Source organism: Panulirus ornatus, chromosome 64, assembly GCF_036320965.1.
Source record: "Panulirus ornatus isolate Po-2019 chromosome 64, ASM3632096v1, whole genome shotgun sequence".
In the NCBI taxonomy this organism is placed as follows: Eukaryota; Metazoa; Arthropoda; class Malacostraca; order Decapoda; family Palinuridae; genus Panulirus; species Panulirus ornatus.
This window is the reverse complement of record NC_092287.1, coordinates 22,541,916-22,569,317: the sequence shown is the minus strand read 5'-3', so window position 1 is coordinate 22,569,317 and position 27,402 is coordinate 22,541,916. Positions and strand designations below refer to the sequence as shown.

Genomic DNA, 27,402 nt, shown 5'->3' with positions numbered 1-27,402 from the left:
AAAAAAAACAGTACTGCTTCTTAGTCTTTAATGCCTCACCCTTAACAGGCCAATGGCAGAGGGCAAGTCCAGTGCAGTGTTTGCAGAGGCTCCTACCTAATGTTCCAAATAATTATTTCTATCTAATGTTCCTACCGACTACTTCTACCTAATGTTTCTACCTAATAATTCTGCCTAAATGTTCCTTCCTACTACTTCTACCATTTTGCCGAAAGGCAGGTCTAGCATACAGTGCTCACTACAGGAAAATCTAGAGTTGTGAAAAATGAGCTGCATGAGTCAAGTGTAACATAAGACAAGGAGAGATTGTATGTTGTGGACAAAATGCCAGTATTCCATGTTAGTTTGGCAGAAAAAAGAGAGCTACCTGGGTCAGAGGAATGCAACTTGATTACCACTAAAGTGCTGGCTCACTAAGCAGATGTCACTAACCCATCTTTATACCCAGACAGATAGTACTGCTAATATACCTCCTGGTCGTTGGCTGCCTTCCAACTACTACATGAGGTACCATCTCACAGGGGTATATCTAAAGACATAAGCCTTTTGCTACCATTTTGACACAATCTGGCAGTTATGGATGGTTTTTGAGATGTTTTACTGTTGAGCTGGTTGTTTGCATGGGAAGAAAAATAGTTTATTTTCCTTCTTTCCATTTATGGTTATGTATAATGTAAATGTATGAAAAACAACAGAAACAAATTTTGAAAAAATGTTCACCAAATAAGATGATGTAAGGATGGTAGTACTAACAAGTATGCAAAAATGGATTAACAGAGCCACAGAGAGAGATCATCCCTATATAACTCTTGAGTCAAAGAATATTGGTTGCACGCCATGTTTTATCAACTTACCATTCTTAATTCAATGATAGTTTCATGTAGGGATGATCATCCTATAGTTATATCATGTACTAGCCTTGTTTATATACTATCAGCACTTCAATCCCCATAATACCTAACATTTGTTAAATGATCTTCATAACCTGTAAGAATGTTAACAAGACCCTTAATTGGACTGTAAGATTAAATACAACCTGTCACAGCTGTCCTGCTGGGTTAGGGTTCCCAAAGTGATTTGTCTAAGCTTTTGATGATTGGGTAGTTTGATTTGTCTGCTCTATATGCACATTTTTCATCATAAAATAATTTGTTGAGTAAATGCATTGCTCTACTGCCCAGGGTTTAAGCTACACTTTGGTCATGAAGATAGATTTATGTGAAGGACTTGAAAATAAGCAACAGTCTCACTGCCTCCTTAACCAGCTGAGGGATGTTCTTTCTTTCAAGCACAGGAAGCATTATGCTAAATATAAAATCTACAGGGAAAGAATAAAGGGCCTACTTTTATAAAACCATTTTAATTCTAAGGTCAAAATATTTACCATAAGAAAAAAAATTGTAAAAAATAATAACCAATTAGTTTTTAAAACATAAAGGAGCCCTTCCTCTATGAGTCTGACAAACAATATGCTTATCAACCCACTATTCAGGACTAAAAGTAAATCAAAAGGACCACATTTGTAACTCTTTAATTGGAAATATACGGTGTCCACAAAAAACACTGTCCTACCCCAAACCCATCCATATATTTTCATATGCGATATACAGCTACAAATTGTTGATACCAACATATGACATGCCCGGGTGAAATCAACATACATCTGATTGCTGAGATTAGTGTTCCTAACAGTGTGAGCACCTCAGGCTATACTGGAAGGGTGTTCTTTATTTACTCTTCCTGGCTGCAACTTAATTTTGAGAATTTTGCTTCTTCTGGGCACTGCATTTCTTTCACCTGTGCTTCAAGATGGTCAATTCTTATCTTTGTAAGGAACTAAAGGCCCGAATTCTTGCCTGGAAGCAAGAAAATGTAGGTACACATGAGATTCCTAGGTGAACTGAATGCTCAGAATGCATGATAAGGCAGCTGCTTCCTGAAACACCTCATCAGGAACGTTATTAATTCCATGAAAAGATGTTTGCAGATGGTAATCAAGGCCAAAGGAGAGATGCCAAAGTCCTAAAATGAAAGTGTTACATCACCTTTGAAAATGTATGGGGAGGCAGATGAGGATTTTTGCAGACACTTTATATCTCGCACTGTTTAGCAGCTTCATATATGCATTGAAAGTGAACTCCAACTACCAGTGTCATTGGCATTAAGATGTCATAATGTCATTAATACATAATTCTCAAATAAAAATCAAAAGTATGGCAGAGTACCAACTGTTAATGCTGTCCAGTCCCATGATTATCATTATCAGTTGTAAACATTATGCCTACTGGGACTTTGATGAGACACTCCTATGGTGCAAGTTATGAAGCCTAAATATACATGAAAGAAAAAAATGTCTTTTAAACCAACCTAATGGGCTCCAATCTTGCATGTGCCTCCTACAGCTCATAGAGGTTATATTAAATCCTTCATTTTGATTGGTCTTCTCACTGCATTGCTATAGCCCTCCTTAAATCTAAACCAGATATCACTTTTGACAATTTCATTGGTTGTATCTGAAAGGAAAAAATGTATAAGTTGGTTATTAAGAAAGTTACACTGAAAATATGCATCTTAATATATGGCATTTATGCATCTGGAAAAAGCATATAACAGAGTTGATAGAGATGTCTTGTGGAAGGTTTTAGGAATATACAGTATGGGTGGAAAGCTGCTAGAAGCAGTGAGAAATTTCTATTGTTTGTGAAGAATGTATACAAGTAGGAAGAGGGGAGAATGAATGGTTCCAAGTGAAGGTTGGTCTGTGACAGGGGTATATGATGTCCCAGTCATTGTTTAACTTGTTCATGGATGTAGGTGGTGAGAAAGGTGTATGAAAGACTCTTGGAGAAAGGAGCAAGTGTAGTGTGCGAGGGATGAGAGGATCTGGGAAGTGAATAGCACTAGTGGCTTTCTTCAGATCCATAAAAGCTGCATACAACCTCTCATCTTTCACTAGATACTTTTCCACAGTCATTTCACCACAAAAGTCTGATCAACACATCCCTTACCATTCCTAAAAACCCCTTTGCTCCCCAATTTTTCTGCTTTCAGTCACTTCCATCACTGTATCAATCAACATTCTTGTATACACTTTTCTTAGTATACTTAACAGACTTTTCCCCTACAAATATCAAAATAAACAGCTTTCATTATACATCCTCCTGGATTTGCTAGGAATTGGAAACAGTGTATTGTATTTATGAAATAATTATGGCTTTTTTATTTATTCTTGGAAGTATACTTTGTCTCTAAGGAGTAACTCATTTTACATAAAAATAATTTTTCATAAAAATACTACACAAAGAACTAGCTTTTACATAAGCAGAATCAATATAAGAAAATGAGGTTTAAACTAACTTTCTTGGAAAGGTCTATGTATCAGTCGAATATGTATCAACAGGAATCCGTGTTCATGAAAAAAATTATCAGACAAGTTGATTTAAGCAAATGCAAACACTAAAATATGCAAGTATATCAGAGTAATGACAAAAAAAGGAAGGGTGAGGAGGAGGGATTTGGGGGTAAAACCTCAGAAGTATACTCAGGCATCTGGCAGTGTTAATGGGAATTTCCCTTTGCACATGAGTAAACTCTGACACGTCCAAATGAAGGTCAGGGGAGCTACGAAAAGAAATTACATCTTTTTTACTCGAAAAGAAATTACATCTTTTTTACTCACGGATAAGTACCAATTCCTTAAGTCAAAATATGAATACAGCCTCCTGACTTGTTAAAACCTTTCTGTAAAGGGGGTTTCATAAATCTACAGGTCACAATGAATGGTTTGCAGGTTCGAACTTACTTTTCTTATGATGGGCTTCAGTGTGACTGATAATTCTGCCAAAGAAGTCTCGTGCAACCTGCAGTGAAATACAGAAATTTAAGTAAAGAGAGGTTCCTTATAATTTGTCATATCATATATAATGACATACAAAGGTGACTGACTAGTTTTAAGTTATCATAATACATATATCAATCATTTTTCTTGCTGAGAAATTTGAAAACTTACAAAATGAATAGCATTACCTAAAAGGTTTTCATTGTGTACAGGCTAAATGATAATTCAAATCATCTTTCAAAACTTTGATATCATCTCACCACAAGAAAGTTATATGCAGAGTTAAATGTATTTTTTTCTCACCTGCATAACTTCCCCAGATGTGGCCTTACTGCTTCCCTGTGAAATATCATTGAGCAACTCCTTTTTAGCATGACACATCTTGAAGAATTCATATGACATGAGGCATCTGACTAAGTGTGCAAGCAATGTATTATGTCTATCTACTGTAATATCATACCATTTACCTACATTTCATTAATCTAATAATCAGTGTGATAATTTTTTCAAACCCATTTGCAGGCAGGTATCCCACAAGGGACATTGTTTTATAAGGTGAAAATTCAGAGTCTTACCCATTTTAAGGATTCAGGATGATTAATTTTTCTGAAAATAGCTTGAATTCTTAAACAAATATATATTTCAAACTGAGAGCTCAAAATTTCTATGGAAAAATAATCCTCAAATATAATACGTAGATTCTTGATGATTTACTTGTCAAACGATTATGTAGTTACATAAGTTTCTGGAAAAAGTTAGACCTTTTACTGAATAGCATGAGAAATTATCTAGGATAATCAGAGATGGGACCCTCCAATCCTCAGCATTTCTAGTGAGGAAGTGCTGGCCTTTCCCAACCTTTCCTGTCATCTCAGCCCTGGCAGTGACAGCCCTTTCATTTTGGGCACACCTTCAGCCAATAAGTGACAGCCATAAAGTTGACATCAATGATGCACTCTTCTGAGCTGCCTGACAGCTCAGAATTTGCAGATAAATAAAACTGAATAAAAAAAATCAATAAATAAAGACTAATCCATGGGATGGAAAAAGCCAGTTTGGTAGCAGATATTCTGTCAGTTTGCATCCCAAGGAATTCTGAACTCTTAGTTGGCTGGAAGGACTGGTCAATGAAATCATTTCTGCGTTACCTCCTGATTGGCAAAAGTAAGCCCACAACAACTGAGCTGCAACTGATATGGATGAGTGGATAGTGATGTGTGAGGAAGACCAGCACTTCCTCACTGGAAATACTAAGGGTTGTAAGCTCTCAACCTGATTATCCTCAAAAATATCAAAAAGAATTTCTCATGCTTACTGAACGGAACATAGAGAGAACAAAAAATGCTTTCCTCTAACTTCCGATCATTATTCCTGATTTTTTCATCCCAATGGTTGCATAAAAAACAAATTTTATCACACTGGTTGTGTAAGTACTGCAGATATTAATCTAAAGTAATCCATCTACACAAATCTAAATTGAGCAAGCAACAATAACCTTATGTCTGTACTTATAAGCTACTGTTAGAAATCAATTAATAAAAAATAAAAATATTTCTACTCTATAAGAGTACATTCAAAGACTAATGAACAATACCAAGAAGTTATGTAGGTTCATAAACAATGAACCTCGAATATGAACTAAATGAGTACACAACGACCATGAAGTAAACTTAGAAAGAAGTTGGGAACAGGCATCAGATAAATACAACTTGTAGCACATCTCTGGAGATAGAAGAGAAAGAATGCTGCCCCCATATCTCTTACATATCCTAGAAAGCAATTTAGAGGGACAGGAGTGAAGGAACTGGAAATCCTCTCCTTCTTGTTCCTTTCCAAAAGAAGGAACATAGGACGGAGCCAAGCAATTGTTTTTTTCCCCTGTAAGGCTCAGCCAAATGTTCTTGATGTGAACTTTCTTATAAAAGAAATAGAGGACATGTGCGAATGAAAAGAAAAGAACTTGCAGCATCATATTACATCTCAGAAAAAACTTAGTACTTGGAATAAAAGCCTGTCTCCCTCCCAGATAATAAACAGTAAACATAACGTAGCTCATTAGAACCTTACACATCTACAACATTAAAACTGTGTTTACAATCAAGCATTAAAGCATGAATAAAGCATAACTCAATCAGTGCAGCAGAAAACAGCTTTCCATTATGTACCCTAATATCATTATTCAAAGGTAATGGTTGAGTAGAGGTAACGATAAAATAACATGTTTCTATAACATTTCTTCCCTGAAAAACACCGCCATTCTGAAAGAGTGGGGAGTGTCTTAATGATAAAGATGTTTGCATGTGAATACAGTTGGGTACTAACTAACGAGTCTTCTGTGATTATCTGCTAACTACAAGTATAAAGCCTAAAGTGTGTTAATAATACTAGAAGGGGAACTCCCATCAACTGAATAATTTTCTACTTTAGTATTGACATGATCATTCACAAAAATTCCTAAACATATCTGTCGTAATTATCAAAATTACTGGAGGGACAAGGATGCTCACAGGATCTTTTGAAAGAGTATGAGGGGCTTAAAATTTTCATCAAACAATGTCGTCAGAGTGATCACTTGAAAGATGGAAACATCTGCATATATATCACAGAGATAAATACTAAAATAAGGCAGAGTAAAATGAACAATACAGTTTTCACACTTTGAATTACTCTAGAATTCTGGCTACTTTTCTAAGGTTATAAAATATAATTCAAAAGTCAAGAATCTAATTCAGTGGAAACAAACAATATAACACACTACTACAAACAGATTATAAAAAATCATATGAAAGTGGACTAGTGAGGAGATGCACTATTAAAAAAACTACTTACTAAGATAATTACAATATACTGTACTTTACTCTCCTGATCATGAAGAAATGAAAATTATTTACCTGAAAAGGAATCATTTCAGCAATAGGTTTAGCTTCTAGCTTCTGCAGATGATTTGGCAGACACTTTTTAGAGTCTGCAGTAGCCAATGGAGCACCTGATCCTGCTGTTTTGCTTATGATTTCCACTTTTGATGCAGGTGCTGCAACACTGGCTTTGGCTTCTTCATTCTGAAAAAGCAGATTATTTCATTTCTGTAGTCAACTACTATTAACTCAATATCAAAAACAACTACAGAGGGTTTTTCTGATAAAAAATGTAACACCTGGAGTGGGTCTATCTAGGAAAAATATAAACACTGTGAAGTTACAGGACGTTAGATACAACTACAGATTAATTTACTAATCTAAAATCATTCAACCTTCGCATGGAGGTAACAATGAACTTATTGTATGCAATATGCTTTCGAATAATGAAGCTCATATAATTTAAATTTTATTTTTAAGATTTGATGATTATACCCTTGACTGACAAACTCCAAGAAAATGGCCATTGTCTAACCAAGACCTCAAAACCCAGTCATTGACCTTTAAATCGTATGGTACACTGTGAAAATTAAATTCATGCTAAGTCTCTTAATGACATCTTAAACAGGAGAGGAGTCAGACTAATTTGAAGATTATTATTATTATTATACTTTGTCGCTGTCTCCCGCGTTTGCGAGGTAGCGCAAGGAAACAGACGAAAGAAATGGCCCAACCCCCCCCATACACATGTATATACATACGTCCACACACGCAAATATACATACCTACACAGCTTTCCATGGCTTACCCCAGACGCTTCACATGCCTTGATTCAATCCACTGACAGCACGTCAACCCCGGTATACCACATCGCTCCAATTCACTCTATTCCTTGCCCTCCTTTCACCCTCCTGCATGTTCAGGCCCCGATCACACAAAATCTTTTTCACTCCATCTTTCCACCTCCAATTTGGTCTCCCTCTTCTCCTTGTTCCCTCCACCTCCGACACATATATCCTCTTGGTCAATCTTTCCTCACTCATCCTCTCCATGTGCCCAAACCACTTCAAAACACCCTCTTCTGCTCTCTCAACCACGCTCTTTTTATTTCCACACATCTCTCTTACCCTTACGTTACTCACTCGATCAAACCACCTCACACCACACATTGTCCTCAAACATCTCATTTCCAGCACATCCATCCTCCTGCGCACAACTCTATCCATAGCCCACGCCTCGCAACCATACAACATTGTTGGAACCACTATTCCTTCAAACATACCCATTTTTGCTTTCCGAGATAATGTTCTCGACTTCCACACATTCTTCAAGGCCCCCAGAATTTTCGCCCCCTTCCCCACCCTATGATCCACTTCCGCTTCCATGGTTCCATCCGCTGCCAGATCCACTCCCAGATATCTAAAACACTTCACTTCCTCCAGTTTTTCTCCATTCAAACTCACCTCCCAATTGACTTGACCCTCAACCCTACTGTACCTAATAACCTTGCTCTTATTCACATTTACTCTTAACTTTCTTCTTCCACACACTTTACCAAACTCAGTCACCAGCTTCTGCAGTTTCTCACATGAACCAGCCACCAGCGCTGTATCATCAGCGAACAACAACTGACTCACTTCCCAAGCTCTCTCATCCCCAACAGACTTCATACTTGCCCCTCTTTCCAAAACTCTTGCATTTACCTCCCTAACAACCCCATCCATAAACAAATTAAACAACCATGGAGACATCACACACCCCTGCCGCAAACCTACATTCACTGAGATACTGAGATACCTTCAATCATTCGATCCTGACATCAAAACCCAAGATCACACTGGCCTCAATAAGATTTGTAGCATGTTTTCAACTGAAACCAAGTACCTGCACCCACCTATCCACAGCAATATTTTGCCAAAGGTAGAGCTAACACTCAGAGCAACAAGCAAGTCTTAATTAATAATTACAGCTGCTTCTCTCTGCCACTCTTCATATAACTGTAGATTTTGGTTTATCTGGGACTGACCTTAACCACATATCAATTTTTCTTTTACTTGTTTCTTTCATTTATTGGAAGGACAAAGTGAAGAAGGCTATGGGATATGAGGGCTTAAGCATTCAGGGAAATTAGAACAAGCTTCTGGATTTTCAGCATCAAAGACAAGAGTTTCACAATTCATTTGTGACAGACTTAGAAATCATTTTTCAAATGGGTACAAAATAAAAGTTCAGCTCAACCAGAACAACCAATCTAGAATTCTGACTTATCACAGGCAGCGTTGTGTGGCTTTTTGTTATGCCACCTGGAATAGTCAATTAATTCAACACAAACAGAAACTTGAGCAGATTTCTCTGTACTGTAAATAGTCCAACAAATCTTACTACCTTTTGATTAATGAAGTAAGCTTCAGCTCTGCGCACTTTCTCCAGTTCAATTTCTCGTGATATCAACTGTCGGGTGGCATACGAAAGCTGTTTAGATGGCTTAATATCCGGAAAATGTACAACTTCTTCCATGTTCCTGAAATAACACATAACAATATTATATATTTTCTTCTTAAACAACCGTGGTTGTTTAATTTGTTTATGGTTGGGGTGGCAAGGGCAGTATATGTGTCTTGGAGAGAAGGGCAAGTATGCAGTCTGTGGAGGATGAAAGGATTTGGGAAGTGAGTCAATTGCTTGCTGATGATAAAGCATTGGTGGTTGATTAAAGTGAGAAACTGCAGAAGTTGGTGACTGAATTTGGAAGAGTTTGAAGGGAGGAAGTTGAGTGCAACTGTAAATAAAAGCAAGGTTATTGGGTTTAGCAGGGTTGAGGAACAGGTAATCTGGAGTGTGAGTCTGACTGAAGAAAACTTGGAGGAAGTGAAGAAACCTGGGAGTAGATATGTCAGCAAGTAAAACCACAGAGGTGGAAGAGTCAAAAGGGTGGGTGAAGAGGCAAAAATTGGTATAGGTTATAGATAAGGCTGTTCAGAAGAAGGTGGATGTGTTGGAAATAAAATATATGAGGACAGTATGTGGTGTGAGGTGGTTTGATCATGTAAGTAATGAAGGGGTGAGAGAAATGTGTGGTAATAAAAAAAGTGTGGTGGAGAGATATGAAGAGGGTGTGCTGACATTGTCCGGACATATGGAGAGAATGAGTGAAGAAAGGTGACAAAGAGGATATATGTGCCAGAAGTGGAGGGAAGAAGGAGAACAGGGAGATCAAATTAGAGGTGAAAGGATAGAGTGAAACTGTTTTTACTGACTGGGGCCTGAACATGCAGAGACAAATGCAACGGATAAAGTGAACTGGAATGATGTGGGATACTGTGAGTTGATGTGCTGTCAATGGACTGAACCAGAGCATGTGAAGCATCTGGAGTAAACCATGAAAATGTCTTTGGGGCCTGGTTGTTGATGGGGAGCTGTGGTTTTGGTGCATTACACATGACAACTAGAATGGATGTGAGCAGATGCAGCCTTATCTAATCTGTTCCTGGGCTCCCTTGACAGTGCAGAAAACGGTGATAAAGTATGTAAAAAAAATTAGGAAAAAAATTCTTACTTTACAGCATTTCATCAATTAACTGGGAACTTCCATCAAGGGGATGGCTATGGCAAAAATCTTCACTTATCCCTGTCTTTGCATGCCTCCCTTATATATATTGTTACATGCATTCTTCCACCATTTCCACCAATCTGCCATAAGCCTTTTTCTTTTCCACAACATTTTTAATCTTTTCCATCCACTATTCATTTCTACTTTTATTCATATATCTCACAAATTTGTGTCCATCTACTATTTCTACAACATCTAACTGTCTTTCATTAAACATTTTAAACACCTCATTCACACATGACTACATCCCTACATTTACGCACTTTCATCTAAACTTTCTGTCGCCCTTCTTTCACACTCCTTGCATTCTTTATGATTAATCTTCTCATTTGCCAACACTTTTACCTCTCCATTATACCTTTAAACATGATATAAAAAAGAAATCCAGAAACTAAAACATTTCCTCTTCAAACAGCAAACACCTGAACTTATACAAAAGACTAAAGCAATCCCCTCATCTGACACACCACTCATACCTAATCACATATTAGGACAAAATAGAGTTAATGCACAAGGTGAACTGATCACACTGATACAAAATATTCTCTTCACCCAACAACAAATGTAAAATAACCCACCCAATATGGCAACACATTTGAAATCATGTCCACCAAAATCAAAATAATTCAACAAAGCCAACATTTAGATCCCTCAGTCCATTTCAGTGTACACTATGATTACAACTAATGACCCTCCCCAGCTCCGTACTCTGAGGTGATTTCCATGCTAATCATCTAACACAGTTTACCCCTAAATCTCAAAATTCCCAAACTACCACACTCCTACACACTTTAACATTCATAAACACAGATCTTTACTACATGACCAACATCCACTAAGACCATTGAACTTAGAATTACCGCCACAAATTCAAGTTCTAGGTTAGGCTAGGGAGTGACTTGACTTTCCATGTCAAGGTTAAACAATTGCTAAGTGCTTCTCCAGGACAAGTCACTCTAAACTACCCTAAATACACAACTGGGGAGTGAAGTGTGCAGCTTGTGTCACTGTTATCATATTTGCAAATGTCTGTGCATAGAATGTACTATCTGTGAAAGATTATTAATGTGCCATCCTCCTATGAAAGCAAGAAAATGAATTAAAAACATATACACTTAGGCAGCTACCAACCAGGGAGGTATATTACTGGCAATACCTGCATGCATACTAGGAGGATTAGTAATGGCTGCAAAGTGAGCCACCACTTCAGTGGCTGTCACACTGCACTCCTTTGATCCAGGTGGCTGTCTTTCTTTCTGCCTCACACACACGTGGGCTGCTGGCATTCTGTCCACAAACATATAATCTCTACTTGTCACACATAACGTTTGACAACACTTAACTTACAAAACTCATTCTTTATACCTCTAGATTTTCCTGTGGTGAGCCCTATACACTAGCCCTGGCTTTCAGCAAAATGATAGGAACAATAGACATACTTAATAAGTAGGAACATTAGATAGGAGTATTAGGTAGAAGTAGTAAGTAAGAACATTAGCTGGGAGCATTAGGCAGTAGTAGGTTCAAAAATTTGGCAGGAACAATAGGTAGACACATTAGGGACAAGTAGATGGTAGAAATATTAAGTTGGAACATCTGAAACACTGCACCAGATTTATCTTCTGCCAATGGCCTGTTAAGGGGGGGGCCACTGAAGGCTAAGAAGTGGCACTGGAGTTCAACAGTTATAGAAATTCTTTTGCTGTGGCCACTCCCTTGAGGGAGTCCCTAAAAAGAATGGACATCAGAAATATAGATGGAACAGAGAAGTGGGCCAAGTGAGGATTTTCCCTCTTAGGCTCAGTCACTTGTTCTTGACGCTACCTCACTAATGTGGGAAATGGTGAATATGTACAGAAAAAAAAAAGATACAAACAAAACTTCATGTCTCATAAATCTGTAAAACAAAGCATTGTTTCAGTATTACCAAAGAAACAAATGAATAAAAGTTATTTGGTTCTTATTGTCAACTAGTAACATACTGTAAATGAATTTACAAACTTACGGATCTAAGATGAAGGAGTACTGTCCATCAAGATTCCTCTCCTGCGTGTATGTGAGGTTGTACCCAATCATAGTATTGATCAGACTAGCCAGCTCCTCCTTTTCTTGTTTACTGTACAACTGTGTGTTCACCTGTAAAGTAAATAGGATGAGGTAAGAGCATACTGAGAAACCTACACTCACTTTGTATAAGGTAAGTACTGAGGTAGCAGTAATAACAAATGAATGTATTTTGCCAGTTGCTGGGATATAAAGAGAATAGTATTTTGTTACGACACTATACCATGCATGAAATGTATAAAAACCTTAGAATATGCCAAAAAATTTAATCATCAAAAGAAAAGATGCTTTTATGTATAATTATCATAAAAACAAGTTTTTTTTTTTTTCAAATTTATCATATTTCGAAGAATATGTCTCACAAGTTGATATACTGTACCCTAATTCTTAAAAGTGTCACAAGTGAAATGACACAAGGTAAAACATCACAAATCAAGGCATAGGTGTACTTTATTCTCATTACAGCACAAGCAGAAAGCAACATCTTACCCTGAATGACAACTAAACCAACATGCAAAATTTTCTGGTTTCTGTTCTAACTTTTGCTACAGTTTCTGACCTTAAATTGTTTTGCTAAGCTAAAAGAATAAGTTATTTGGATAAAAGTCTGCTCTGCCACCATATCTTTAATATGGGTAATAACAGTCCTAACGGAGGTATATATCATATTACTCAAATTAACTTTCATATTGAAATTACCATATTCAGAGAAAGATGCATATCATATGACAGTGTTACCTTTAGACCTTCAAAGAATATGGCAAACAAAGATAACCAAAAAGAATTTATGGTGGGGCACTACTGCATGAATTAAATACTTACCATATGACTTACAGCTAGGTTCTACGGACTTACTGGGCGAAGATTGGGCTGCATGACGTGAAGGAGATATGGAAGAATATCTAGCACGAGTAATCTTTTTCTCACAAATCCACGTGTCATTGGACTCATCTCATTTATCATTGATGCTTGCAGGTTTTGGTTCTTTATCAATTTTTGGTTCATCTGTGAAAGAACACTGACTTAATGAAAAAAGTGATCACAGACTACATCCAAGGAAGCATATATGGAAGTGTGTGGCTGTGATTCAGCTCCATATATGAACCTGAGTTAAAGATCATCAAGAGAGAGATCAAAATCAAACGATTTAACAAAGTCTGAAATCAGAAATTACAAAATAGGGACTTGTGCACAGGCATAAGAAAAGATGTACAATCAAACTTCATCTGTAAGTCTGGACTGTGGTTAAGTAAAATGAGGAACTGTAGGCATGAATACAGGATGTAGTGGAGTAAGTTATTATGAAGAAAACTTACGATCTGCATCAGCTGGTGAGGAAAGTGATAATAACATGAGAAATGTGAAAAAATAAGTGAGAGTTTCAAGGGTTAATACTAAGTATGGAGGATGAAGGCCTGCAAAGGAGGCCTCCACAGTCAATTTGCACTGTTGGAGGATATCATAGAAACACTGCACCTAATTTTGTTTTTGTAATTCTGGGATAAGGAAGAACTTTGGTAACATATGGTACATAAAGTGCAAGGATATCTTCCACTCAAAAACCTCAAATTATCCCTGGGGATAGGGGAGAAAGAATACTTGCCACGTATTCCCTGTGTGTCATAGAAGGCGACTAAAAGGGAAGGGAGCGGGGAGCTGGAAATCCTCCCCTCCAGATTTTATTTTTCCAAAAGAAGATATACAGAATGGGGCCAAGTGAGGATTTGCCCTCAAAGGCTCGGTTCTCTGTTCTTTATGCTGCCTCGCTAAAGCAGGAAATGGCAAATATGTATGAAAAAATAAAACTCACATATACTCCCTACATGTGCCAGCCTTTCAACGTGCATACACTTATCTGCATGTTTCCATGTTATTCACCACCAACATTATGTTTATGTATGAAATAATGCTGAGTATGAAATTACAGGAGTGTTCAGTTACAAGAAAGAAAGAAATCCCTAAATATCCTCCCTACATTTGCCAGCCCATCTCCTTCCCTCTATGTTTAGCATGAGAGATGCAATATTTCCAAATATTTATATATTCATTTATCATACTTTGTCACTGTCTCCCGCGTCAGCGAGGTAATGCAAGGAAACAGATGAAAGAATGGCCCAGCCCACCCATATACACGTATATACATACACGTCCACACACGCACATATACATACCTATACATTTCAACGTATACATATATATATATATATACATACACAGACATATACAAATATACATATGTACATAATTCATACTGTCTGCCCTTATTCATTCCTGCCGCCACCCTGCCACACATGAAATGACAACCCCCCTCCCCCCACATGCTAACAAGGTAGCACTAAGAAAAGACAACAAAGGCCACATTCATTCACACTCAGTCTCTAGCTGTCATGATAATGCACCGAAACCACAGCTCCCTTTCAACATCCAGGCCCCACAAAACTTTCTATGGTTTACCCCAGCTGCTTCACATGCTCTGGTTCAATCCATTGACAGCACGTCAACCCCGGTATACCACACAGTTCCAATATCACTCTATTCCTTGCACACCTTACACCCTCCTGCATGTTCAGGCCCCGATCACTCAAAATCTATTTCACTCCATCTTTCCACCTCCAATTTGGTCTCCCACTTCTCATTCCCTCCACCTCTGACACATATATCCTCTTTGTCAATCTTTCCTCACTCATTCTCTCCATATGACCAAACCATTTCAATACACCCTCCTCTGCTCTCTCAACCACACTCTTTTTATTACCACACATCTCTCTTACCTTTTCATTACTTACTCGATCAAACCACCTCACACCACATATGGTCCTCAAACATCTCATTTCCAACACATCCAACCTCCTCCGCACAACTCTATCTATAGCCCATGCCTCGCAATCAAATAACATTGTTGGAACCACTATTCCTTCAAACATACCCATTTTTGCTTCCCGGGATAATGTTCTCACCTTCCACACATTTTCAATGCTCCCAGAACTTTTGCCCCCTCCCCACCCTGTGACTCACTTCAGCTTCCATGGTTCCATCCGCTACCAGATCCACTTCACTTCCTCCAGTTCTTCTCCACTCAAACTTACCTCCCAACTGAACTCTCCCTCAACCCTACTGTACCTAATAACCTTGCTCTTATTCACATTTACTCTCAACTTTCTTCTTCCACACACTTTACCAAACTCAGTCACCAGCTTCTGCAGTTTCTCACCCGAATCAGCCACCAGCGCTGTATCATCAGTGAACAACAACTGACTCACTTCCCAAGCTCTCTCATCCACACCAGACTGCATACTTGCCCCTCTCTCCAAAACTCTTGCATTCACCTCCCTAACAACCCTATCCATAAACAAATTAAACAACCATGGAGACATCACACACCCCTGCTGCAAACCAACATTCACTAAGAACCAATCACTTTCCTCTCTTCCCATTCGCACACATGCCTTACATCCTCGATAAAAACTTTTCAATGCTTCTAACAACTTGTCTCCCACACCATATATTCTTAATACCTTCCACAGAGCATCTCTATCAACTCTATCATATGCCTTCTCCAGATCCATAAATGCTACATACAAATCCATTTGCTTTTCTAAGTATTTCTCACATACATTCTTCAAAGCAAACACCTGATCTACACATCCTCTACCACCTCGGAAATAACACTGCTCTTCCCCAATCTGATGCTCTGTACATGCCTTCACCCTCTCAATCAATACCCTCCCATATAATTTACCAGGAATACTCAACAAACTTATACCTCTGTAATTTGAGCACTCATCTTTATCCCCTTTGCCTTTGTACAATGGCACTATGCATGCACTGTGCCAATCCTCAGGCACCTCACCATGAGTCATACGTACATTAAATAATCTTACCAACCAGTCAACAATACAGTCACCCCTTTTTTAATAAATTCCACTGCAATACCATCCAAACCCGCTACCTTGCTGGCTTTTATCTTCCACAAAGCTTTTACTACCTCTTCTCTGTTTACCAAATCATTTTCCCTAACCCTCTCACTTTGCACACCACCTCGTCCAAAACACCCTATATCTGCCACTTTATTATCTAACACATTCAACAAACCTTCAAAATACTCACTCCATCTCCTTCTCACATCACCACTACCTGTTATCATCTCCCCATCAACCCCTTCACTGATGTTCCCATTTGTCTCTTGTCTTACACACTTTATTTACCTCCTTCCAAAACATCTTTTAATTCTCCCTAAAATTTAATGATACTCTCTCACCCCAACTCTTATTTGCCCTCTTTTTCACCTTTTGCACCTTTCTCTTGACCTCCAGCCTCTCTCTCTTATACATCTTCTGGTCATTTGCACTATTTCCTTGCAAAACCCGTCCAAAAGCCTCTGTCTTCTCTTTCACTAATAATCTTACTTCTTCATCCCACCACTCACTACCCTTTCTAATCTGCCCACCTCCCATGCTTCTCATGCCACAAGCAACTTTTGCGCAAGCCATCACTGCTTCCCCTTACGTCCTTTGCTCTCACCTTTTTCCATTCTGCACTCAGAATAACAAATAATAAATATATGTATTTTTTACATTTTATCATACAATGTCGCTGTCTCCTCCTTTAGCAAGGTAGCGCAAGGAAACAGATGAAAGAATGGCCCAACCCACCCACATACACATGTATATACATAAACACCCACACACGCACATATACATACCTATACATTTCAACATATACATACATATACACAGACATATACATATATACACATGTACATATTCAGACATGCTGCCTTCATCCATTCCTGCCACCATCCCGCCACACATGAAATGGCACCCACCCTTCCCCCACGTGCACTTGAGGTAGCGCTAGGAAAAGACAACAAAGGCCACATTCATTCACACTCAGTCTCTAGCTGTCATGTGTAATGCATCGAAACCACAACTCCCTTTCCACATCCAGGCCCAACAAAACTTTCCATGGTTTACCCGACGCTTCACATGATGCCCTGGTTCAATTCATTGGCAGCATGTTGACCCCGGTATACCATATCGTTCCAATTCACTCTATTCCTTGGATGTCTTTCACCCTCCAGTGTGTTCAGGCCCTGATTGCTCAAAATCTTTTTCACTCCATCCTGCCACCTCTAATTTGGTCTCCCACTTCTTGTTCCCTCCACCTCTGACATATATATCCTCTTTGTCAATCTTTCCTCACTCATTCTCTCCATGTGACCAAACCATTTCAATACATCCTCTTCTGCTCTCTCAACCACACTCTTTTTATTACCACACATCTCTCTCACCCATTCATTACTTACTCGATCAAACCACCTCATGCCACAATACTGTCCTCAAGCATCTTATTTCTAACGCATCCACCCTCCTCCACACAACCCTATCAATAGCCCATGCCTTACAACCATATAATATTGTTGGAACCACTATTCCATATACACCTGTACATATTCATACATGCTACCTTCATCCATTTCTGCCACCACCCCGCCACACATGAAATGGCACCCCCTTTCCCCATGTGCGTGTGTGGTAGCACTAGGAAAAGACATATACATACATACGCAGACACTTACATATATACACATGTACATATTCATACTTGTTTCTCTTATTATCTTTAATTATTACATTACAGAAAAATACCAGTAATCTATACAGCCAACCAAAAGGCAATATTATGCTTACAGTATGTGGTGTATGTTTTAATCTGGGTCTAGAATCAGAGAATCTCTTGAAAACAATAAACTTAAAACTTCATAGACAGCAATTTTCAAAATTATGTATTCCATGAAACAGTATATATAAAAACAAAACAGTACCTCATGCATTTGATTAGGGTAATGTATTTTAGGCCACTGGTGAGTAGCAAATAGCAGGTGATACGCCACACATGAATACGGCAGGAATGCCATCATACTCCATGACTGAGTATGCATTATCTCCTTTTGAACCACATCTATAAATGTTGCCCATGCAAGGCCATTTGAAACCTGAAAATAAGTAAAATCATTACTGTTTGGACATATGGAAAGAATGGGTGATCAGAAGTGACAAAGAGGATACATGTTAGAAGAGAAAGGGAAAAGGAGATAGGGAGACTAAACTGGAAATGGAAGAGTGGAGTGAAAAATATTTCAAATGGTTCAAGGCCTAAACATGCAAGGAAGTGAAAGAAATGCATAGGATAGAGTGAATTGGAATGATTTGGTATACTGGGGATGATTTGCTGTCAATGGAATTTACCAGGGTATGTGAAGTAGCCGGGGAAATCATGGAAAGGTGTGCGGGGCCTGGTTGTGGATGGGGGGCTGTGACTTCAGTACATTGCAAATGACAGCTACAGAATAGACGTTAGCGAATGCAACCCTTCTTCATCTGTTCCAAGCACTACCTCACTAACACTGGAAACGGTGGACAAGTATGAAAGAAGAAAATGGAGAGAACTTGGAAGAATTTGAGTGTTTTAGATACCTAAGAGTGGACAGGCAGTAGACGGAACCATGAAAGCAGAAATAAACCTAAGGGTGAGTAAGGGAGCTAAGGTCCTTGGTGCACGAGGAGTGTGTGGAAAGATAGGTCACTGTCTGTGAAGGCAAAGATGGGGATGTCTCCATAAATAAAGAACTCCAGTGCTGCTTCTTATTCTTTAGAGCCTCATCCTTAACAGGCCACTGGTAGAGGGCAAGTCTAGTGCAGTATTTGCAGAGGCTCCCACCTAATGTTCCTAATGACTACTTCTATCTGATGCTCCTACCTACTACTTCTGCTTAATGTTTCTACCTAATGCTCCAGCCCAAATGCTCCTACCTACCACTTCTATCTACTGCTCCTACTATTTTGCCAAAAGGCAGGGGTAACACATAGTGCTCACCGCAGGAAAACCTAGAGTTATGTACAATGAGCTGAGTGAGTTAAGTGTTGTCAAGTGTTACATATGACATGGAGAGATAGTATGTTTGTGGACACAAAGCTATAGTCCACATGTTAGTGATGCAGAAAGAAAAGACAGCTACCTAGGTCAGAGGAGTGCAACTTGTCAACTACTTAAGTGCTGGCTCACTAAGATGTCACTAACCCTCCTGATAAGCCAGGCTGGTAGTACTGGTAACATACCTACCTGGTCGTTGGCTGCCTGCCAACTACTACCTACTAGAAGTATGAAAAATGACATATATACCATTAATCTACCTTGAAATACTGAAATCTACGAATGCATTTGTATATGCTACATTTTGCTAAAATGGTACAGAAATCTTGTGTCAAATGATGTATGTAGCAGGTGACTGTGTACTGACATATGATTTATGTCAGTTTAAGGATTAAAGACCTTACTAGTTCATCCAATTCTATCATGGTGAGGAGTTCCTGCTTCATTAAATCTATCCAAAATTCATTAAAAAACTAATGAAAAGTCATGTGAAATAAATGGGATTAGTATGACCTAAAAGTATACATGATACAGGGATAGAAACATCTTTGCTGTGGCACTCCCAAAAAATAAAAGAGGAGATTTTTCAGAGATAATGTTTGGACTTTAGTGATCTGATAAGGTGAAGTTAATCATCATTACTATGAATAAATAATAGCAAACAGATTTGAGGGAAGTTACTTACAGGTTCCATATTGGTATGCTTAAATTTAATATTGAGGTAGTTTTCAAACCATCCTTGAGTAAGTCTGTCATATTCCCCGCATGACTGTGTTGTCCTTAACATACGCTGAAAGCGAGATGCCAGAGATACTTCATCACCAAAATTATCAAGATCTCCATTCAGGTCTGGCATTGGGACAAGAATTCCATCATTATGTTGAAGTTCATGGGGATTCACACGTCTCTTTCTGTTTTAAGGAAATAATAAAGCAATACTGTATTTCAAAATAATTTCAAGGAAGATGCAAAGTTTCATAATACAAGTAATGTTTTATCCTACAGATACATGTTTAACTAAGGAAAAATCTTGTGCTGGTCATTTCCTATTTATCATTAAAAAAAAATGCTGTTTCCTTAACACTTCTAATTTTCCTGGCCTTCCTGTAGTCCATAAAAAAGAAGACAGCATGTTTAGTCATGTGATCCATCCAGAGAAGGGAAATAAATCTACAGAAAAAAATCTTGCTTCTCTGTGATTTTTGAAGGCTGCATGTACCTAATCCATCCTGTGGAAGTGGCAATCAAGGAATGGTGATACATGGATAAAATTGTAAATAGCTTCATTGTTACCTATTTTTTACACTTTCACCCTTCTGTATAATGTCCACCTCTGTCTAATGCCAAAAAAAGATGATGTACAAGGGTATGTGTACCTTTTGGGCAAAAGAGGCTTTCTCATTACTTACATAATGATTTGGATTTGAAGGTAAAGGTTTTCTAAGCCAACACTTAATCTCCAATTAAATTCCATGCGACACCAAAACCAAATATTCAAATTCGATAATCATCAAAAATTTTATTCCAATTGTACAACCACACCATCCCATTACTCTTATCAAATAATGTAAATCTCTTTTTTCACCTGGGTATGGAAAATATGTCATGCGCACAACACGTTAAGCAAACCTCAAATCTCCCATTAAATTCCATGCGATACCATTTTCAAATATTCCGCTTCAGTAATCATTATTACTTCTATTCCATTCATACAACCACATCATTCCATTATCCCTCTTCTACCAAGAAATGAGACTTACTTTTTTGGTCTGGGTATAGAAAACATGTCATGCCACACATTAAATAGAGAGCGCTGGTAGTCTTTTTGTCCAACGGCAGCATTATCAATGTCGTTAAGGCTTAGATCTTTCTTTGTGCTCCTGAAAATATAAATCATCATTAAAGGCTTTTTAAATCTGTCGCTACACTGGGTTTCACAGGGATGAGATGACCTCAATTCAGTAGTTTAATTTCCAATTGAAAACAAGTACTAGTTATGAAATGGGTAAGTCCAAGAGGAAAAACACTTTTCTAACATACAAGCTAGCAGAGATAAGTACCTTCAGATTAAATTCATTCTTCTTAGTGTAGGTACATGAAAAGTGCCCTACCTATAAAAAGTAATGAAAGCAAGGCGGAGTGATTGCAGTGTACTGCTAAACTACAGCAAAATAAAGTAAAAGTTACCTTAATTGCTGTATACAGATGTTGTTTTACTACCTGAATCAAAACAGTTCGACAAAATGGTATTCTGTTTTGATGTAGTGTTTGAGAAAGATGATAAAAATTGCGAACTCTTGCAATGGACTTTGGAGTTTCCAGAGAGAAATTCCGCAAAAAAGTTGACTAAATGAGTATAAAAGTATGGTCATAGTAATGAGGTGCAGCAAAGTACTGAGACAGGATGGTCTAAATTTGAATGAGTGCTTTAAGTACCTAAGAGTGGACATGACAATGTATGGAATCATGGGAGCTGAAATAAGCTATAGAATGGAATATGGGGACAAGGTCCTGGGTGAATTAAGAAGGATGTGGAAGAGGAGGTCAAGAGAAGGTATAATAGCTCTGACAGAATTGTATTAGTTGTTGAATGCATAAGAAAAGAAGAGAACAGATGCCTGAAGACAATACATGGTTTGAGGCAGACATTAAGTAAGGAATGACAGTATAAGAAAGAGGTGTGGTAATAATTAATAACAGATATAGAAAACTGACCAGGGTATGCTAAATGGTTCAGACATACAACATTGAGAGGATGAATGAAGAAGGACTGGATTTAAAGAATCTATGGGTCAGAAATGGAGGCGGCAAGGGATAAGGGGAGACTGAGGACTAAGTGAATAAATCCTTGGAATCAGAGCATGAACATTTAAAAGGGTGACAGGATAGAATGAAGTGAATCAATATGGAATATAGTGTCAACATGACATAAATGGGCTGAACTAGGGTATACAAAGTGGTTAATATAAACCAAAGAACAGTCTGTTGGGCAGTAGGCACTGGTTTTGTTACAATATACATGACAACTGTGTCTGTCTGCAAAGGAAGCCATTGTTCATTTGTTCCTGATGCAACCTTGCAAAAGTGGAAGAGAGCAATTAAGTGTAAAAAAGTAAGATTACCCTGTGTAATATTTTCAACATGTATTTTGACAATTTAACATCAGTTTGCATGGTGGAAAGCTGCAAGATCTTGCGTTAGTTTAAGTATTTGGAGTCAGGCTTAGTAAGAATGGTTGTGGGAAAACTGAGGTTAAGAGCAAAGTCTTGCAAGAAAGAGAGAAAAATCACAGATGCATTAGAAGTTGTGAAGGAGGAAATTTAAAGGCAGAGTACATAAGAATCTTGCATGAGACAGTATTATCCCACCCTTGATGTAAGGACCTGAAACTACAGTTTCTTTAAGTCAGTATAAATGAAAAATACTAGAAGAGCAGTATATTTTGTATTAGGAAGATAACTGGACTACAGAATGAAGAAGTGAGAAAGATACATAAAAGCATGAAATCATTAGAAAGGCATATGGATGAAAATCTTAAAAATTATGTGGTTATGTAGAACATAGCCGATGATAAGTTAGTGTAGAAAATGTACAGTAATATAGCTCAAAGAAGAGGCAGATTGTGCAAGAAGTGGATAGTAAGAAAACTTAGTCAGGCTAGAGACATTTTAGACAGAGAAAAGATGCCATAAGAGTGATTTGTGATGGTGTTTGATAGAGGGATTTTGTGTGCAGTGGTGTGAGTGAAAGACTTTGGTGACAAGGCAAACCAGTTTAATGTGCAATGTGATAAAGCAAGAAGTAAGTTTGAATGGAGAAAAACTGGAGGAAGTAAAGTGTTTTAGATATCTGGGAGTGGATCTGGCAGCAGATGGAACCATGGAAGCGGAAGTGGATCATAGGGTGGGGGAGGGGGCGAAAATCCTGGGAGCCTTGAAGAATGTGTGGAAGTCGAGAACATTATCTCGGAAAGCAAAAATGGGTATGTTTGAAGGAATAGTGGTTCCAACAATGTTGTATGGTTGCGAGGCGTGGGCTATGGATAGAGCTGTGCGCAGGAGGGTGGATGTGCTGGAAATGAGATGTTTGAGGACAATGTGTGGTGTGAGGTGGTTTGATTGAGTAAGTAATGTAAGGGTAAGAGAGATGTGTGGAAATAAAAAGAGCGTGGTTGAGAGAGCAGAAGAGGGTGTTTTGAAATGGTTTGGGCACATGGAGAGAATGAATGAGGAAAGATTGACCAAGAGGATATATGTGTCAGAGGTGGAGGGAACGAGGAGAAGTGGGAGACCAAATTGGAGGTGGAAAGATGGAGTGAAAAAGATTTTGTGTGATCAGGGCCTGAACATGCAGGAGGGTGAAAGGAGGGCAAGGAATAGAGTGAATTGGATCGATGTGGTATACCGGGGTTGACGTGCTGCCAGTGGATTGAATCAAGGCATGTGAAGCGTCTGGGGTAAACCATGGAAAGTTGTGTGGGGCCTGGATGTGGAAAGGGAGCTGTGGTTTCAGGGCATTATTGCATGACAGCTAGAGACTGAGTGTGAACGAATGGGGCCTTTGTTGTCTTTTCCTAGTGCTACCTCGCACACATGAGGGGGGAGGGGGATGGTATTCCATGTGTGGCGAGGTGGCGATGGGAATGAATAAAGGCAGACAGTGTGAATTGTGTGCATGGGTATATATGTATGTGTCTGTGTGTGTATATATATGTGTACATTGAGATGTATAGGTATGTATATTTGCGTGTGTGGACGTGTATGTATATACATTGTGTATGGGGGTGGGTTGGGCCATTTCTTTCGTCTGTTTCCTTGCGCTACCTCGCAAACGCGGGAGACAGCGACAAAGCAAAAAATAAAAAATGAGGACAATGTGTGGTATGAGGTGGTTTGATCGAGTACGTAACCTAAGGGTAAGAGAGATGTGTGGAAATAAAAAGAGCGTGGTTGAGAGAGCAGAAGAGGGTGTTTTGAAATGGTTTGGGCACATGGAGAGAATGAGTGAGGAAAGATTGACCAAGAGGATATATGTGTCGGAGGTGGAGGGAACGAGAAGTGGGAGACCAAATTGGAGGTGGAAAGATGGAGTGAAAAAGATTTTGTGTGATCGGGGCCTGAACATGCAGGAGGGTGAAAGGAGGGCAAGGAATAGAGTGAATTGGATCGATGTGGTATACCGGGGTTGACGTGCTGTCAGTGGGTTGAATCAGGGCATGTGAAGCGTCTGGGGTAAACCATGGAAAGCTGTGTAGGTATGTATATTTGCATGTGTGGACATATGTATATACATGTGTATGGGGGTGGGTTGGGCTATTTCTTTCGTCTGTTTCCTTGCGCTACCCCGCAAACATGGGAGACAGCAGCAGCAAAAAAAAAAAAAAAAAAAAAAAAAAAAAAAAAAAAACTTATGTTACCATGGAGGTTTCTGTTTCACATTAAGACACTGACACTGGACCTGGGTTGGCATTATGCATAAGTGAACAAGATACTGTATGTACCAATATTGCATGTAACCAAAGGAAACAAGTGAAATATAACATATTTGCATCGTATGAATATGAAAAATACACCTGCAAGCCTGAAATGGGTGATTTTTGTTATTCTACATTTCTGACAAGGTATGGCTGCAAAAACAATAATTCTTGTAGTAAAGAGCATTTAACTGGTAAAATATCCAGTAATAAAAAAATACAGTAATGATGGGTTGATGAGAGATTTGGTATGGCACGGAATGCGAAGAGAATGAATTGTGCAGTGGTAGAGTGGGTGAAACATAATACTTTAAGGTGGTTTAGGCATGTGAAAAGAATGCAAGATGGGGAGTTTACAAGGAGTGTATGACTACTTTTTACATGGAAAAATAGTGTAGACGAGTTCTGGAGGGTGAAAATGGGGGAAGAATGTGTGGAATGGTGTATGGGAAGGAGGTATGTAAGCTCAGGGATAAGTGGGAACTATTTTGCTGTGGCTAACCCCTTGATGGCAGTTCCTGGAGGGAATGGGCACCAAGAGATATAGATAGAAAGATAAAAAAAAAAAGTGGAACTCTGGTATACAGTACCTGACAAATTGAAGGACTGAAAGACAGGATCGGATGTCATTCTCTGTCTTATCACATAATGCCATCAGGACTGTTAAATCAGCTTTTAATTGACGTTTTCTACTAATCTCAAGAAGCCGTTGTGCCAGCCTAAAATAAAAATGAAATAACCATCATTATCATCATTTGAATAAAGCACATCTTTATCAGAGGCTCACAGGAATTATGTTTATACCACTTGTCAAGGATAAAAGTTACAGCATATCCAAAAGAGATCATAACCTAATCTAATCATAAACTGACTCTTCATATTATCACAGAGGGGGAAACATACTTTTTAACTGTAGCAGGGTAATAAGTTTACCGAACAGGGTTGAGAGTCCTTGCTCTTTTACCTAACCTCCAGGGTTTGGGAAGAGAACATAAGTTCTACAAACATTCCCCATAGAATGGTGCATGTGGCCTCAGTCAAAAGCAGCACACCTGCTATGTCTTTTAACCTGAGATGCAAGTCTGAATAAGTGAGTAAAACACCAAAAAAAATAAATATCGAATATAAGATAGTGATGAACGCTCTTTTTATAACTGTCTTTCCTGCATTTGTGATGTATCAGAAAGAAAAAGCAATGACATTTATGATGCAGCAAAAACAGAGACAACGACACACAGCCAAACCCCAGAAGACCACTCCTCAGTTTATCATCACTGCTTTATTTGCCTTGATCTCCCCATATACTCCACTGATCTAATCAATTCTATCCAATGTATGCCTTTCACTCCCCTGAATGTTTGGCCGTATTGCCCCAAAGCCTCCTCCACTCCACCCTTCCAACACCTTCTCGGCCTCCTCTGTGTAGAAGGTGGAAGGCAACTACCAACTTGGGAGGCACTAGTGCCTGGTAACTAGGGGAGTTCAAGATGGAGGTGCAATGAGACAGCACTGCGGTGGCTGTCAAGTTCCTCTCACTGGCCCAAGATACTGTCTTTTCCTTTTACCTCAAACACATGTGGGTTGCTGGCATTAAGTCCACAAACATACAATCTATCTCTAACATAACACTCATCAACAAGTACTTTACTTTTCTTTCACCAACCCATTTTCAAAGGGCAGATTTTCCACTTTCCCTTAATTTTCTTCATTTCCCTCTCTCTCTTTAACTCATTTTCATATTTCACTTAGACTAGCCTTAATGTGGACTTTCATCTGTGATTGGAGCTTGAAAAAGAAAAAAATCAAATGGAACAATATCTGGAGAAGATGCAATATTAGAAATAATAGAAGAGAACGTAAAGAAATAATACAATAATGTTCTGCAGATGACACCAGACTTAGTAAAAATATAATGAATAGATATGATATACAAAAGGGTTGAAGAAAACTTGATGTATTACAAGTAAGACAAATGTAAATAAACGTCAAAATTGATCAAAAATACACCTTGTGAAAAAATGTAGAAGAGCTATTATAAAAATAACTTTAAAGTTCTGTTACGATCCTGACAGAGTCGTCAATGTATTTGATATGCACACTGGATGAAAATATCTTAAAGTCATGGGATTAAATTAAATGCCAGAGTTAAAACTACATATAATACAAGAAATAAAGAGTACAAGATAAAAAAAAAGCATTAATTGGGCACAAGTATTTACATTAACACTTAACATTCCACATCCACATTCCAGGTAAGATTTCAAACCAGAAGATCTCTTTCCTTTATGACAATTTGACCATAGAAAATGATACAAGATACACTTATTTGTTGGGCAATTCTATGACAAGTTATAATACACTGTTACACTCAAACCCAACACGACACAGTCTAAACATCTTACAATTTAGGGCATCACTCAGTGATCATAGTGGCTAGTAATGGCTGCAATGGGCTGCAGTGGCTAAGGGTTGAGACAAGGAAAACCTACGTTACCTGCAAAGCACATGATGACTGAAGGAGTCACGTGCCCAGCAGGTAATGTAGGTTGTCCTTGTCTCAACCCTTAGCCAATGCAGCCAACTGCAGCCATTGCGAGCCACTCCGATCACTATGATCACTGAGTGATGC

General features: G+C 38.5%; 1 protein-coding gene across 4 annotated transcripts in view; it reads right to left on the bottom strand.

Moving 5' to 3' along the window:
- Positions 1–1,515: 1,515 nt before the first annotated feature.
- The window catches only part of cutlet (chromosome transmission fidelity protein 18 homolog), a 51,535-nt gene continuing 25,648 nt past the window's right edge, over positions 1,516–27,402 (bottom strand). The window contains exons 11-22 of one of the 4 annotated variants that reach the window (XM_071656927.1): positions 25,364–25,492; positions 21,061–21,180; positions 19,986–20,211; positions 18,192–18,362; positions 13,223–13,372; positions 12,309–12,439; positions 9,079–9,214; positions 6,730–6,897; positions 4,142–4,177; positions 3,803–3,860; positions 2,368–2,513; positions 1,516–2,022 (exon numbers count right to left, since the gene is read on the bottom strand). In XM_071656927.1, the coding sequence (XP_071513028.1) occupies positions 2,413–2,513; positions 3,803–3,860; positions 4,142–4,177; positions 6,730–6,897; positions 9,079–9,214; positions 12,309–12,439; positions 13,223–13,372; positions 18,192–18,362; positions 19,986–20,211; positions 21,061–21,180; positions 25,364–25,492 (1,426 nt within the window). In that variant the 3' untranslated portion in view covers positions 1,516–2,022; positions 2,368–2,412. Of the gene's footprint in view, positions 2,514–3,802; positions 3,861–4,141; positions 4,178–6,729; positions 6,898–9,078; positions 9,215–12,308; positions 12,440–13,222; positions 13,373–18,191; positions 18,363–19,985; positions 20,212–21,060; positions 21,181–25,363; positions 25,493–27,402 lie in introns of all 4 variants that reach the window. The other 3 variants (XM_071656926.1, XM_071656925.1, XM_071656928.1) reach the window with 3 other exon arrangements.